Source organism: Magnolia sinica, chromosome 16, assembly GCF_029962835.1.
Source record: "Magnolia sinica isolate HGM2019 chromosome 16, MsV1, whole genome shotgun sequence".
NCBI classification, from domain to species: domain Eukaryota; kingdom Viridiplantae; phylum Streptophyta; class Magnoliopsida; order Magnoliales; family Magnoliaceae; genus Magnolia; species Magnolia sinica.
This window is the reverse complement of record NC_080588.1, coordinates 63,258,802-63,275,453: the sequence shown is the minus strand read 5'-3', so window position 1 is coordinate 63,275,453 and position 16,652 is coordinate 63,258,802. Positions and strand designations below refer to the sequence as shown.

Here is a 16,652-nt window from a genome sequence, read left to right as displayed (position 1 = left end):
TCCAGAACTTTTATAGCCCCAGGAAGTATTTAATGTTGGGAATTCAATCCCTACTGTGTGGTGGGCCCCACGGTCAAGGCTAGCAATCCATACTATCCAAATCTATCAATCCATACTGTCCATTTAGTGCAGCACACATTTCATAGGCTAGCAGGCAAAAATCACACATATCAGATAATCCACACGCCCGACTGTTTAGATTGTCCAACATAATTAATTCCTTAGAGCCAGAAACGATGGATAGTGAGCCCAAGACAGATGATTCAAATTGTAGGTTGGGACTCATCTTTTATAAGTGATCTCGACCGTCCATCATAGACCATTGATTATTTGTTTAGAATGGTCTGATTGATGTCAGGTGGCTCCAGTCATCAGTCAGGCCACAATCAAAATCATTGAATTGTCAGCGCATTATTTTGGCCCACCTCTGAATGGATGGTCCTGATTTATGCAACAGGTGGCCTTCCTGGTGGGTGCTGCCTTTTCAGTGGATGGGATGTCCTAAACATGCCATACGTTGGCAGGAAGGACCAGGGAGCATGCTTAGTTGGCTGCAGGGGATCACACCAAAGCCCAGCTCCCAACTGGATCTGGGCATTGAGTCCAGTCGGACCGAGTTAGGGCTGACCAAACTCGATCCGGTTTTGAAATAGACCTAACGTGAAGTCGACCCAACTCGGTACCGAGTCCATCATGCCTGACCCAATCCGAGTCTGAGTCTGGCCTGTACTAATCTGAACTGAGTCCGACCCGGTCAGATGTACCGAGTTGGGTTGGGTGCAGTGGCCATCCACGGGTGCACCTGCCAGAATTGCAGCCTCCATCAGCTATACGACATCTTAGATCTGAGGCATCGAATTGGTTTATGTGTGTGTGTGTGTGTCGGGTTTAGGATTGAGTTGAGTCAGTACCGAGTTGGATTTTGGGTCAAGACGAGTCGAGTTATTAGGTGACCCAAACTCGACTTGGTTTGAGTTCATATTGGATGAAGTCTACTTGGTTCGGATCGACTCACCCACTTGGCTTGGGTCGAGTTCGGTCTAAACGAGTCGGACAAGTCGAGTCATCCCATGCCCAGCTATACTCCCAACCCATGACCACAACCCTTCAATCAGTGGCCAAGACCAAAAAATAAATAAAAATAACACAACAACAACAACAACAACAACAACAACAAGAAGCAGCATTGAATGGAATACTGACCATGGATTGGAGATTTAGGAGGTTTGAATCTGGGAGAAATTAGGGGCGTCCTCCATCCACGGTCAGCCCCTTTGGATCAATCCCCTAGATTGCCGAACCGTGGGCTGTATGTGTACGGAATCCTACACCTCACACAATAGACTAGCTGAGGCTCAGAGCCTGATCAAAGGTTGTGTGGGTAGGATCTTCCAATCTGGGAGAGTTTTGGGGCACAATCAATCCATACACGGCAGCGCCCATCCTATTAACAGTCTACTGCTGAATATTAGCTTCATTTCAAATTAACAAGATATCAAGTAGCCTAAAACAGGCATTTGGCAAACATGCAACACCACCAGGCACAAGAATCAGATGTGGGTAGCATGCCACTCCACCAGCTCAGATCAGGTGAGCAGAACAAGACACAAGAATCAGCAATATAACCAAACCCAGCTTCCAGAGCTGCATTGATTACTCATTTCCGTAAGGTTTTCTTTAAATGAACAGAAACCGCTAGAGAATTCATTTTTTTGTGCTAACTACCTTGAGCAAATAACTCATCTATAGACTCGATCCTCTGTTGTATCAGAAGCAGCCGACCATCAGTAACCGTGGCAGAAAATCTTAGTCTTCATTCGAGATTAAAACCTCAAACTTCAATGATGTCATTTTGAAGCTGGCAAATTAGGAAGCCTCTTCCTTTTATCATCCATCTTCTAAGAGAATGCCCAAAAGCTTACATGACCATACCTCCATCGATGGTAAGCACCTGCATTGCCCCATTAAAATTTCAATTGCAGTGGAAGAAAAGACCCACACTTGGATGCACCACTCCAACAATTGTCCTGTTAGCATCTCACCTAGTTTGAAAATATTTTTGTATGTTCTATAGCCACACACCCACATCCACACCCGAGCGCAATCACATTTTTTTTATTTTTATAATGTTATTCCTGTTTGACATGCGTGCATGTGTGCACACTTTTTTTTTGCAAGCAGCAAGAGCAGTTTAGCATGGACTTTATATTATGCACTCTGATGTTTCATACTCTTGGATTCTGCAATGTATTTATGTATTTAGAACTTGTGCATTCGATTTAATTGTAAATGATACTTAACGGAATAGAAGTTTTGAGTTGCTTTCTTATCTTGTTGATATCATAGTTGTGGGACACACTATCAACCGTTTCCTTCCCCAAGTCACATCCCAAGAGCAGAATCAGAGGCAAGGGCTCCATTTTAGGGGCATTTTTTGGTTTATCTATTCTTTCTCCTCATCATCTAAGCCTTATCACAACTAATTGGGGTCGGCTACACGAATCCTATTGTTATCTATTCCCATTTTCATGCATTTTCATCATTCACACACAAGTGGTTTTTACCCATTTTTTCTTCAACTCTGCAGATTTGAAGATGTTTCTGAAAATGAAATGTAAAAAATCAGTGACTCATACCTAGACATCGGTAATATAGCTGAGCATACCTGTCCAGTAATATAATTGGCTGCCGGAGAAAGGGCCAAGAATTCTACCAGTCCAGCAACTTCTTCTGGTTGGCCATACCTCCCTGCGGAACCACACAAAAGATGTAAACTTTCATTTCTCACTTCTCTCTTTCTCTCTCTTACTTGGCAAGGGAAATGAGGTTACTGTAGGGACTTTTGAATCCCATCACACCAAACAAAGCTCAGGAAGATAGAAAACTGTAGGGAAACCAAATGAATAAAAACTAGCACAAAGAAACCCAAAAAACATAGAAGGATATGTCTGTTTCATTCACCAATGCCCCATGGCTTCAAAGCACACCCATTATATCAAGGGTAAACTGGCATATGGTGGAAAGCAATAACTGCAATGGTGATTGTGCAAAGTGTAGGTGCAATAAAAACTGAGCCTTGTTGCCCAGGTTTAGCTGAGGGTACATTCGGGTGTTCCTCCAAATCATGGTTGCACGGGCCTTTCCCAATCTTACAGTCTTACTCAATACAGCTGGTGTTTCGTGCAGGCCGTGTGGCATTGGAAATGGAACCATCATCAAGCATGCTTTTGTTTTCCTATTACAATAGTCTCAACCACGTTTTGGTAGTAGCTCAACCTTGAGATCAGGAAGGCCTAAATGTACCCTTGAGAACTAGGGCAATAAAAGTTATTCCATTGCAATGGATGCTCTAACATTGCAATAAGTGCTCCTAAATCGATGGATTTGTAGCTCGATTTCGAAACACTGGACTTTGGGATTCAGCCAATCCAAATCCAAAGCAAATCCATGAATTTGACGAGTTCCTGGAGTTTAAAAAACTCCGTCTCATTTCCCTAATCCCAAACAGGGCCTTAAACTAACTACAGGTGTTTCAAATGCGTGAATTGCAACTTTCACATGCCCTCCGTAATCTTAAATTATGCATCTTATTCATTAATTTTTTTTATTTATTATTTATTATTATTTTTTTTAATACATGAATAAATAAATCTGAGCTTTTAGAAGCAGCACAGTGATAACTTTTAATCTTACCTAAGGGGATGGTCTCCAGGAATTTCTTCTCAATGTCTTCTCCAAGCTTGGCAGTCATATCAGATGCAATGAATCCAGGGGCGACAGCATTTACCTGAGCCAGATATCTTGTAGAGATATAATTGATTTCCCTACTACTAGCACATGATGTATCTTGGGATGAGCATAGGAGGAAGAGTAAGCAATTACTTTGAAAACTCACATTGATATTTCTGCTTGCATATTCCTTTGCAACAGTCTTGGTTAAGCCAATTACCCCAGCTTTTGCAGCACTGTAGTTAGCTTGCCCAATGTTACCAACGAGACCAACCACAGATGCTATGTTGATAACTCTTCCCTACATGATCGATAGTCAGACTGACATAGACTAAGCTGACAATGGAGAATGAATAAACTGATAGAATGACACTAAAAAAAGGCCAGTTTTTTTTTTTTTGGGTTAGCTTGTTAGTACACACCCATGTCAGTACACACACTCCATGTTAGCCACCCCCACTAGGGATTGATACCAAGACCTCACGTGTTGAAACGACGTATCTCCACTCAGTCTGCCAGTTGAGCTATGGATCTGGGTGGAAAAAAAGGCCAGTTGGCAGGATTGAAATGTGTTAATATGAGTGCAGCAGACTCAAAAGATGCTGGCAGAAATGCTGAAGAAAATAGTGACAAGGAGTTCCTGCTAGCTGATTTAGAGCAGATCTACTCTAGGCCCTAGACACCCAAAATGTGTAAAAATTTGGCTCCAAAATGCCTAGAAAATAGAGGCAAGAGCGTCAGTGATGGGGAACAGTGTTATTCGCCCTTCCCCAACCGCCAAAATGCAGTCTCTACTCCATCCAAAGGAAGCGGAACTCTGTTGAAATGAGTTTCTACACAACTTAAAATGCTACAAAATTTGAACGAAAATGGTAGGGAAACGAAAAGAAGAGGAAGGAAAGCTTATTGATGTGTGGATTGTCTTCTCAGGCTCCGATTCCGACTGTCTTCAATCTTCCAGGGAGGATCTTCTTCTTACCTTCTTCGAATTTGAATTTTTGCACAAAGGATGGTAAGATATAGAGATCAAGGATATCTTCTTGCTAGAGAGAGTTTACTAGAAAACCTAGAGCGGTCTAGGGCTCATTGGAAAGCATGTGCAATGGGCTACAAAATGGACCCTAAAATCATGAAAATCAGGCACCGAATGCCATAGAAAATTGAGCCCAAAAATGAAAGGTTTGCAATAAAGGATGCTAGGGTGGTGGAAATTGGATTTCTGCCAACTAGAGAAAAAAAGAAAAAAAGAAAAAAAAAGCACATGTTAATTATCACTCAAGAAAAAAAGAAAAAAGGAAAAAATAAAAATAAAAAATCATGGCTCTTGGTCTGGTGAAAAAGGAATTTCCCCCAACTAGAGAGCACACTTAAAAAATAAGCTCCTTGTCCAGTGGAAAAGAATCTTCATCGGCCATGGCAATGCTTAATAAATGTGTGTGGCCCATGCGTCAAACCTGGGCTTGGTCCTACACCTTCCATATCTGGGCTCAATTATTGTGGAGCTTTAGTATGGATTATTTGAGGATTTAAGGTTGGGTTTTTGATAGGCTTACATGGGATTTCAGATAGTCTTGGGTGAATTTCGGGCTGAGTTGGTTTGGGATTGGTTTGTTTGGATTGTTACAGCAAGAAGGATTTAAACAGTCCTTCAAATATCAATTGAGACAAATGTTTGGGATTTCTCATGAAGTGGGGCATCAAAAAAGAAACTTGGCCTCCACTGCTTCTGAAAAATGGAAGCCTACTCCGCAGTGCTACTCTCCCTTGATCCCAAAGATGCTGCCTCTCATTCATGGTGTGCCATTATGGGGCCGTATTGGCCATTACATAACTGTAACGGTGCCAACCATTACGCATTACGGGGTTGTAACTGTTGCAGAAACATGACCCATATCAGCCATTATAGTCCCTGCTACGGCCTGTTACGCCTCCAATACAGTTTTTATTTTTATTTTTATTTTATTTTTAAAATTTAAATTTAATTTTTATTTTAAGAGAGACTGTAATGACTCTCACAGCCTGTATCGTAACGGTAACGGTAACGGTGGTGGCCATCACAGACACCGTTATTGTTATAGCACACCTTACTCTCATTTCTTTGAATCCCAACAACAACACACATCTTATTCGACCCCCAATAAAGCTACCAATACCTTCCATTGATTCCCTTGTTATCTCAATCATCATCATCATCTAAACCTTATCCCAATTAAATGGGGTTGGCTACATGAATCCTTTTCTCCCATTCCACTCCATCAGAGGCCATAACTTCAGTTAAACCATACGTCATCAAGTCTTATCTTATTACCTCTACCCACATCCTTTTGGGCCTTCCCCTTGCCCTTTCAGAGCCTTCAACTTGTTTTCTCACCTTTTAAATCACATATTATCTCAATAACTGGAAAAAGTAAGAATGCAAAGACATGCAGTCTTGATAAAGATGGTTTGAAAAGTCTCTATTGAAGACCATGCTCCCCCTTTTCAAGCAACAATGACCAGATGGCTAGATGGTAATGCAAGAGGCTATTAGAGAATTGACAAAATAACGCAGTGATGTAAAAAGAAGATTATAATGGATTGATATTCTTTTGACATCTATTATGACACAGAAGTGAGAGCACTAGAAGGGCTTAGTAAATTATTATTTTTTCATCTTATTCACGAAGAAAACTTGTCATGAAAGGAGACTATTATGTCTATGGAAACTTTTGAGCATTCATAAGTAGATTTGGGATCTAAGGATGTGGTTGTCATTTTTTCACGTGGCTTGAGAATCTAACAAGTGAGAAAATAGGTGATAGCCTAGCTTTTCCCAGCATGAGAATAAATTTCTAGTAACTCTTTATGTATTAAGCAATTTCTGCCCTCGCCTTGAGGTATCACCTGTTTCTATTATAACAAATTACAAATACTGGTAAAAACTGCACACATTTCCAGCACCTAAGTACTTTATGCCTAAGTACCAACTACCAACACAAGGTGACAAGATATCAGCAGCGAGCTTGTTATCATAACTGTATGCAACAAGCCCCAAGACTGCCACGACACTGGTTCAGAAGTTTTGTAATACAGAAGTAGTCATTTTGAAAGTGCATAAAGTAGTGTTTGTTGCATCAACTCATTGCCAAAACCACCAACACCAAACAGGAGCTACTTTAACAATCGAAATGGCAATATTGCACAGAATAGCTTGATGAGAACAAGAATTGTATGGCTAGTAAAGATGCTTAATGTGAGATATGTTTAAAGGACATGCTTAGACAGACCATCGCAACTTTATTGGTCTCCCTAGCCATGTTCTTATTGTATCATCTCATGGCATTCTTAGGTGTGTCCTGTAAATGGGTCATTCTTGATGAGAACAAGAATTGTATGGCTAGTAATGATGCCTAAGGTGAGATATGTTTAAAGGACATGCTTAGACAGACCATCGCAACTTTATTGGTGTCCCCAGCCATGTTCTTATTGTATCCTTGCAAGGCATTCTTAGGTGTCCCGTAAATGGGTCATTCTTAGAAGGCCTTTGAATTTTTAAACATCGAACGTGAGTGATTCAATTTGTCTCCACTTCAGTCCCGGTCGTCTGTCTCAGCCATTCAATCATTTTCAGGCCAGATTAGGCTTTGCTTGTCCAAGACAAGCAAGTCAACTCAGTTTTGTTCCGGAACAAGTCACGGTCTTGAGACTGGTACTTAAAACCATGGGATCAACGGATGGGTGTCAATTCCACTTCTATGAGAATTGAGTTGGGGATGGCAACCCACTTCACCAGATGGGTGTGATGATTGAGGCCATCACTATCCAAGAAAGGTGTAGTGGGGATTTGATACTCTTCTCCATCAACAAAACAAAGCTGATATCCCACAGCTCTAAGGAAGATGGGTGGAACGTCATGTGCCATACCTATTTCACAAAAAGTAGAGCTGCGGGCATCAAGCATCCTTGTTAGTACTACAAGAATGACAATGTCAGTAAATCATCTTAATCTAATTCTAGAACTAGTTCCTGGTATACTAAACTATATTAAGTGAGAACAATTCACATGTCCCAGAGCAAACGGATTTAACCAAATAAATAAAATCCAAGACCAGCATAAACACCAAAAAGTTGAAGAATACGAATCCCAGTATTACCTTTTTCTTTTTCATCATAATTTTGGTTGCAGCCTGAAAGGAATACATTACACCAATCATGAATAAGGGAACCTAAGCCTCAGGGCAACTAAACAATAAAAAATTCGTTGACCATAAATACCTGTGTACAGAGAAAGACACCGGTAAGATTCAAATCAATAACTTCCTGCCACTGAGATTTCTTCATTCTCATCATCAATGTATCCCGAGTAATTCCTGAAACCAATAAAAAACAGTTGGGACAAACAGAAAAAGGAAAGACTTAGATAACGAAAAAGAAAATAAAACCATCAATGACCTGCATTGTTTATTAATACATCGACTGTTCCCCATGCATCAACTGCCTGTAGATATCATGATGCGATGACACCAGATTAGAACTAGCAACTGAGATAATTTGCTAAATAGTCTTTCTTAGATCAATCGAGTTGCTCACTGTTTTGATCATGGAATCCACATCAGCTTCTTTTGAAACATCTCCCCCAAAAGTAAGGGCTTGACCACCAGATGCTTCAATCTACAGTAAAATTAGATGCAATGACTGGTAATATCTGATGTCCAGAGCATGTGAATAAGAAATTGATAATGCTTAAAGAACACAACAGACAATTTATAGTTTTTTATTAGTACTAAAAGATACATCATCACAAGCTCTTATTGCCAGCATATAAACAAGAAAGCCAACAGTAAGCCAAATACCTCCCAGAGCTTAAAAATGAAAATAAAAGATGGTAAGGGCGTAAGGCTCACCTCTTTGGAAACTTCTTCAGCCTCCTTTGAGGACCTTGCGTAGTTTACAAGTATCTGTAATGGAACCAGAAGTTTAAAAATAATTCGGGACTGGTTCGAATGTTAATGGAAAAATGTCACATGGGCCACTCCACATTGCGTAATTTGAGAATGAGCAAAAATTATGGTAAATTTGATGATGATAAAATAGTTAGCAGAAAATGTGTGAAATAGAACTGCTACAAAGTTATCCAATTACCATACTGTAAAGGACAAGATTGTGGGAAGCATGAAGCAAAGCTGCAATAGATTCAGGAGCAGGAGCAGTGAAGCATCTGTTTCAAAATGTTAGTGAGTATAAACAGCTAGAAAGTGGGAGTGTGAGTCTGGAGTGCAATTTGAAGCGGGAGCTGCACATGGTTGGAAGGATTGTGCAACTAAGGATCACAATGGCCCTTTATTTCTAGAAATTCTTGAAACCTTCAAAATTTAAGGGAAAAAAAAAAAACCTATGGCACTATTCTCATCGCAGAGGCAAGTGTACAAATGATTTCTTTTAAATACCAGAATCATACCTTCGTATAATAGGCCCAAAGCATCTATATTTCCAAAAGAAAAGAAAAAGGAAAAGACAAAGACAACTCCAGTATCCTTAACAATAGAGACAATCCCTTAATTTAAAAAATGATTGAAAAATCAAGCATGAGAGTTCTAATTTTGGATCTTGCCTTTGGCAAGAAAGGATCATAAAACGGACCCTAAATAGCTAGGGCAAGGCTATGATGATGACCAAATAATGACTTATCAAAATACCCAAGATTTATGCATTCTTGTCTTTACATGAGCAAAATACCATCTATCCAATCACTTCAAATTTTGCCAAAATGCTCCTAGAAATGGCTCCAGAAATTATAAAAAGTTCCTTCTACAGAATAAAGAATCCTCCTCCTTTTTTTTCGCAACAAATCATGTGCTTCAACAACTTTGCTATTGCTGGAATAACCCAAATCAAACTTCGCAAATTTCGAGATGCATGGATTCTGACTTTTCTATATTACAAGCAGTAGCATTATCTTTGGAACAACCATCTGAGCATTTCTTTGTAGCTCAGGTGGGTGGCATCTGCAATAGATCTCACCTACTCGATGGCTAACAATTATTCTACTTGGTCTTTTCAACTGTTTTGACAGCAAAAACTGGGAAAAAAAAAATTATATTCTAATGCTCACGGTAATGAAATTTGGAAAGAGAGATTAATCCGCTAACCTTACAGCCAGCTTTGCCCAGGGCCAATGCTATTGCTTTTCCTATTCCTCTAGAAGCTCCAGTGATGACCACAACAGGCGATTCCACACTTTGAGGCACTTCAATACTTGCTTGTTCAACAGCTGCAACCTGTGTTCTTACACCTGTATGTCCCACTTGAACCATTGAGTGCAGTTCTTTACAAAATCGATAAGCAGATTATTTAAACATATGGAGTTGTAAGAGGCATTTATCAAGAGAAGCTCGAAAGAAGAAGAAGAAGAAAAATCCTGAACTTCGATTAGTACCAAGTACTAACATAGGTATAAAGAATTAAAAGTATTTCCAACGCTACACATTTATCAGTTCTCTCGGAAGAAACTAAGCCAGAGGAATGCATTAGGTGTACCATGAAATGTAAAACCAGATTATCCACAATAAAAAAACACATCTCAAAAGACTTTTAACAATTTTTGTAATTTTTTCTTGCGGGCTTTGTAGGTTAATTGACATCAGTATGGAACATAAGTCAGCCATGATCAAATCGAAAAAATGTTGGGTCTGTCCAATATGCCCCAAATATATTACACATGTTGAAGTTCACCAAAAGGGCTTATTTCAATAATTGCAGTTTCGGTTGATCTTTTAACAAATTTTCAGTAAATATGGGTTGCTACAACATTCTGCGGTGCTGTGCTAGTGCAGTTTTAGCAAAGTTAGGAATCTGTTAGCCTAGCAAGAGTTAAAGAGTTTACTGATTATAGTTGCCCAAGCTAATATGACTTTTATTTTGAAATGGTTTTGACTACACAAAAACTCTATGTACATGAAACATGGAGCCTTCTGGGATCACACTTGATGAAAATAACATTTTCTTTTAATTCTCCTGCAATGGAAATTCTAAACATGCAACTCTTCTGGTTGTTTGAGAGAGACTCCACCCATGCTTAGGAATACCAGTATCTTTTCAGCAGATAGCCATATCTTATCCATATCAATCAGGATACAATACATGATGCGAGTTTAAATTGGCTCACCCCAAAAAATTTGGCCAATATTGGCCCTCATTAATCAGCATCAATCAATTAATATGGGCTATATTGGCAAAATTACAGGCCCCGCATATTGGTGGAGTACTAGCAATATACAACCCATCATTGCGACCTTAGAAGAATAAACCATTGACATATTCATTAATGGGTTGTAATCCCCTTTGTTTCAAGACTTCAGCTCTTTTAGAGGAATTGTAGGATCCTCAACCCAAGGGCACCCATAGTATACTAAGATTTCATTTTGTGCACATAGAGACATAGTTCAGTGATCCGGAGATTAGGTCTATTGAGGATGGGCCATTTGCCAAAAGAATCCCAGTTTAGATGATCATAGCCACCTATCTCAGGCCATTTTTCAAATGAATGTGGCGCATTGCTATCTTTAAAATAAAAAAGAAAAAGGAACAAGAAGAAGAAAAAGGATGAAGAGCATTGCTGTATTAATCTTGTTCACCATCTATTTGCAGGCTACAAAGTACAAACTGAAAATTAGGATTTCCTATTGAGAAAAATTTTGGGGCATGGTCCAAGTGAGGCGGAGCCCAATAGACCAATGGTCTTTATCACTTAAGCACAGGCACCACTAGCACACAAGTATATTGTGCATATTCTTATGTCAAACTAAGGATATGCAGGAGAGAAAACTTCACACTCTCATGTCATAATAGAGTTAGAAGCTGCCATGGTAATCATCAAAGCCTTCCCAACTAATTGGGGCCAGCTTTACGACTCATGTTTCACCAAGCATTCCAATCTAGGGCCCTGTTTGGGTTCAAGATTTGAAAAGTGACATTTCTACCGTATAAAAGATAACAAGTGATGTAAAAAATTCAGCTCTCAGCATGGAGCATCATTGGCAGCTCTGAAATAAGCCACGACAGCTGCCAGCATTTCATATGAGCCGCTGAAATTTCATACTAGGTAGGAAATCCAAATTTTGCAGCTACCAATTGTAGGACTTGGATTTTCTGGGTTGGTCTGAAAAAGTACTAAATCCCACTAAGGAGAAACCCAGGACAATCCGTCCAACTAGTTTGTAGCCTCGGATCAGTGATCACCACTGTTTGATCTCAGCCAATGGACTGAAAATGTCAAAACCTGCCTCATGCATATGGGTAAGTTTGTAGTGTCTTAGTTACTTTGCATATAGTTGGCTATATGTAGTATTTTCCAATTTGGTGCAAATACCCATATACTTGATGCGGGTTGGCATCATTTCCTCGGATGCCTCTGATGCCGCCTCGAGCACCAAATTGGAAGATACTGCAGATAGTACTAGCTATGGTTGTGGGGTCTTAGTTACTAGCCATGGTTGGCCATATGTAGTATCTTCTAATTTGGTGCAAAGATCATGAAAGAGATGGCAGGTACTACAACGAAGTGTAAATTAAAATGAACTGAAAGCAGGGAATCAAAAGCAAAAGGGGAATACATCTGTGCTCGAGACAGCATTAGAAGCATCCGAGGAAATGATGCCAACCAGCCTCAGGTATAAGGGTATGTTTGTGGGGTCTTAGTTACCGGTGTATGTTTGGCTATACGTAGCATCTTCCATTTGGTACAAAGAACATGGAAGAGAAGGCAGGTACTATGACAGAGTGTAAATCAAAATGAACTAAAAGCAGGGAATCAAAGGCAAAAGGGGAACACAGCGGTACTCGAGGCAGCTTCAGAGGTATCCATGGAAGTGATGCTAGCATGCCCTTAATAGGTTTAAGATGGAGTTAACACAAGGTATTCAAAAACAGTTACTTAATGGCAGGTAATGGTAGGAATCATTATGCGTTATGGGGCTGATACAATTTTTTCTTTAATTTTTAAATGGCCATGATGGTAACGGCCACTGTTACCTTTATTGAATACATTCGGTGAAAAGGAGGCATAGGAGGGTATTTATAGACTCGGGAACATCCCCAAAATTGGTAGGAACCATAGGACATGTGTCTAATATGCGCAGACATGAATCTCTAGAAAGTTCATATAAAAACTAGAAATAGGAGGCAAATCAGTGTCAGTGGCAGTGTAGTCGATTCTTTATCACTGTTTTGCCATGATTTTTGAAGAGTGGCATCAATGCCTCTAACACTGACTAGCAAATATTAAAGATTGGTGTGAGTGTCCTTAGCACCAGTTGGCCATCCCTTGGAATGATCATATGTGTTCACATCAATGCCTCTGACACCAAGATCAGTGTTGCTGATCTAACACTGATCACTACCCCATTTTTAAGTAAAAATCTACTTTTTAATAAGCTTCCCAGCAGCTAACATTGGAGTCCAAACAGCTACAATTGGGGTTCACAGCTCATACGACAACCAAAATGCAATTCATGTTTTGAACCTGTACTGGACTCAATTCTTTCAAAGGGGACTTCCATTGATGCATTTAAAGCATAGGATGCATGAAAATTGAAATTTTGGGTTTATGAATGCAAAGGATATGGAAGCATTGGGAGGTGAAAAACATTGAAAATTAGAGTCCAATCGAGCTAAAATTTAACAAAGCAGCATAGTATAAGAGAGATTCAAATTCAGCTTGTCTATACCAATTTTGAGATATGTAATGCAGTTCAATATAAAAACATCAATTAATCCTAGCCGTCAACTTCATACAATACAATTTATACATAAATTCCATCACTTCGTAAATACTCAACATTAAATTTCCATTACAACTGCTCGAATCTTTATTTCTGCCGATTCTCATTTGTACCAAGCATTTGAACTAATTGCAAATCTCAACAACAACAACAAAAAATCGGCCTAAACTAGTATTAAGAATTCCAATGATACAAAGCACAATAAGAATCAAACAGCAAGATCTGACAAGAAAAATCCAAAAAATAAAAGACACAAAAACAAATACAGATAACAGAAAGCTGAAGAAAGAGCTACTAGTTTCCGGAGACTATGAATCGTTACCGGAGAAACTCTCTGATCTGGAATGCAGGAGAGAGCAAGGCCTAAGCAGCTGCATCGACCGAACGCTGCCGCCAGAGATTGGAGAGCAGTGCCGGAAAGGAGAGATCCTCTGAGAAGCTCCGGCACCGGACAGGGCGGTTATGGAAGAGATCCCGGCGGGATTGAAGGCGAGGGCAGCGGCTCCAGTAGCCATTGCAGCTCTGAAGGTCTTATGAAATGCGACGATCTCCAGAAGAAGGAGAAAGAAATGCTAGTTTTAAAGAAGAGGGAGATGTTCCGTTGCTGCGAGAACTTTGGAAACTCCGGAGTTGCACGGAATGGACGATCATTCCAAGAACGTTTTTTCAAACCCGAGCGTTGGAGCGGTTTGGCCCGGACCCGATCCGTACACTTCCACGATCCGTTATGAATACAGGAGCAAACCCGGGTTACCAGCACAACCGTTCCACCTAACAGGATCACGTTATCTTTGTTTACTCCTTTTCTCCTTCGTTGAGAAAGAAAATAAAAAGTGGGGCCACTTATTTCGTGGTCTAAAGATCTCAACGGTTTGTCCCACCTTATGTAAAGCTCAGACCTTGCATTTCAGCTAGATGGACAGGAGCCCAAGTGGATTGCATATTGAGTAAACTATGTGGGTCCACTGTAATTTATGTATTTTATCCACTCCAGCCATCCTATCAGATAATTTTAGGGCTTGATCTAAAAAATGAAGCATAAACAAAGCTCAAGTGGACCATACCACATGAAACAGTGTGAATTGAACATCGACTGGTGAGCAATTCATAGGAGCCACAAGTTTTGAATCAGGCTGATATTTGTGATTTCCCTTCATCAATGTCTATGCAATCTTATGAACAATTTGAATGATAAATAAATATCACAATGGGCCGTAACAAAGTTTCAACAGTGAAATGGTCACATCAATGGATCGGAACCGTCAACCATTACTAAGAAATGCTAGTAGTCTTAATAGTTAAAATGGTGTGAAAAATGACAGCCTTTTATGTTCCAATGGTTGGTCAGATTGTTGATCTAACATTACGAAACGTTCAAAATTTAGTGCCAACGGTGAGAAATGTTTCACAAATATTCTGAACTCTTGATGACCACCTAACAATGGTCCACACCCCAGATGCGATATTAACTGCACCCTTTAGATTCAAAATCAATCCACGTTCAACAAATTCAATCAAAATCTGATCTGATCTCTCTAAATAATTTTCTATTTTAAAATTACTCAATAATTAGCTGAGTGATTGAGTTTGATCACCCAACAAATTGCCAAAGACCCAAACTATGTTAATTGAATCCCCATGTAGGTCCTTTTGTGATTATTGCATGTAGGACCTTTATGAAAAGCTTTTCTTATTGGAGAAGCAATACACCCCATATCCCACGGCAATGTTGACTCAACAAGAAAAGGAGATGAATTAGGCTTTAAGGACAAAGAATTACATACATTATTCAACATGGTGTTAATTTTATTTTTTATCCTTCAGTTTTCAATATTAATTTGTAAAATAATTTTCAACAAATGTGAGTTTACTTTTTAGTTTTAAAAAAAAAAACATTTTCTAAGATAGGATTTTTATAAGAAAAGTGGACATTTATTTTTCCAGTCCTCTCTCTATTTTTATTTTTATTTTTTATTTTCTCTTCCAAACAGCCCAATCATATCATAGTTAACAAAATGTTATATGGAAAAACTAGAAAATAATGTTTGTTTTGTTCAGTCTTAATCCTTCAAAAGATAGATAAAAATTCAATCAAAGAAATAGAAATATCAGAAATTTGGAGAATAAAACAGTTTGGGTTTGTTTCAACTAAAAAATGAGTAAAAATGGCTATAAATATACATTTTTTGTATATAAATAAGATTAAAATATAAAATTAAAATTAAAATGATAAAAACTCCTATGTGCATGAGTCATAGTGTACATAGGTAACTAAATACATGGTCAATATTATTTTTTGCCTCAATCAATTCTTCACTTGTATAGGTGATCCAATATATTAAGTGTTTTGCTATCATCCCCTTTTCAAGGTTTTTCCTAGAGTGTGACCTACCTAAGTTCTGGATGGTCATGTACCTAATGGACGGGTGGATCTCATGAAAGTTCCACCAGCATGGCTCAGAGTGCACCAGGTACCCTGAGCGTATGCAACTCATCTAAAAGCTTCTTATTTTTGCAGGGTGATAAGCCCTTCATTTTCACTTCATCCTAGTGAATTACACATGATTAATGGATCTGATGAAAGATAAACACCAAGGTGCCCCATACACAAACCCCTATGGTTGGCCTTCCATCTCCATTGTTCCTTGTGGTGTGGTCCAGTGGAGTTGGATGTCGCTGATTTTTTTCTCCAGGTACTAGAATCAAGGCTAGGACGTGATGGACTGAATGGATTTTACATACATATATATATATATATATATATATATATATATATATATATATAGCATGGTGGTCCCTGCAAGCTTGGTTGTCACCCGTTGTAAAACGTGTGGAAGGGGATTCAGCTCTGATTTTAGATAAAGAGAGAGAAGGAACCACAGTACAGGGTTGTGTTTTGATTAGAATTTTTATGAGCTTAAGGTGTTTAAATAAAATTTTAATTTTTTTGAAGTTTTTAGATTAAAAAATAAGTTTAAAATGATTTTTTTTTTGGGGTAAATTTCCCTTTTAATTGAAAAATAAATCTTCTTAATTCAACAAAATTTTGTTTAGATTTTTTTTTTTTTTTTCCCTTTGTATATGACTGTTTGGCAAGCCAACTTTGAATCACAAATTTATTGAATTTTCAAAAATAAAAAGTTTGAAGTCTGACTTTTGCTCACA

At 38.9% G+C, this 16,652-nt stretch overlaps 1 protein-coding gene across 2 annotated transcripts; it reads right to left on the bottom strand.

Annotated features, from left to right (window-relative positions):
* Positions 1–1,439: 1,439 nt before the first annotated feature.
* On the bottom strand, positions 1,440–14,213 carry LOC131229470 (3-oxoacyl-[acyl-carrier-protein] reductase 4-like). Of its 2 annotated transcripts, none has more exons than XM_058225431.1 (11): positions 13,810–14,213; positions 9,858–10,000; positions 8,613–8,666; positions 8,299–8,379; positions 8,161–8,206; positions 7,984–8,078; positions 7,863–7,895; positions 3,896–4,030; positions 3,694–3,787; positions 2,637–2,748; positions 1,440–1,951 (listed from the first exon to the last, which is right to left on the bottom strand). In XM_058225431.1, exons 1-11 carry the CDS (start codon positions 14,000–14,002, stop codon positions 1,888–1,890), a joined length of 1,050 nt encoding a protein of 349 aa, XP_058081414.1. In that variant the 5' UTR covers positions 14,003–14,213; the 3' UTR covers positions 1,440–1,887. The 2 variants fall into 2 exon arrangements, with proteins under 2 accessions (XP_058081414.1, XP_058081415.1); XM_058225432.1 differs by having other exon boundaries at positions 2,666–2,748; positions 13,810–14,211.
* Between the last annotated feature and the right edge of the window lie 2,439 nt (positions 14,214–16,652).

Bases quoted from the DNA above. Each gene is read 5' to 3' on its own strand.
- LOC131229470 (XM_058225431.1), bottom strand. From the start codon at position 14,002: ATGGCTACTGGAGCCGCTGCCCTCGCCTTCAATCCCGCCGGGATCTCT. The intron at 8,079-8,160 runs GTCATTGATGGT...TATTGGTTTCAG, and splicing joins TGTATTAATAAACAATGCAG to GAATTACTCGGGATACATTG. The intron at 3,788-3,895 runs GTGAGTTTTCAA...TATCTGGCTCAG, and splicing joins ATGCAAGCAGAAATATCAAT to GTAAATGCTGTCGCCCCTGG.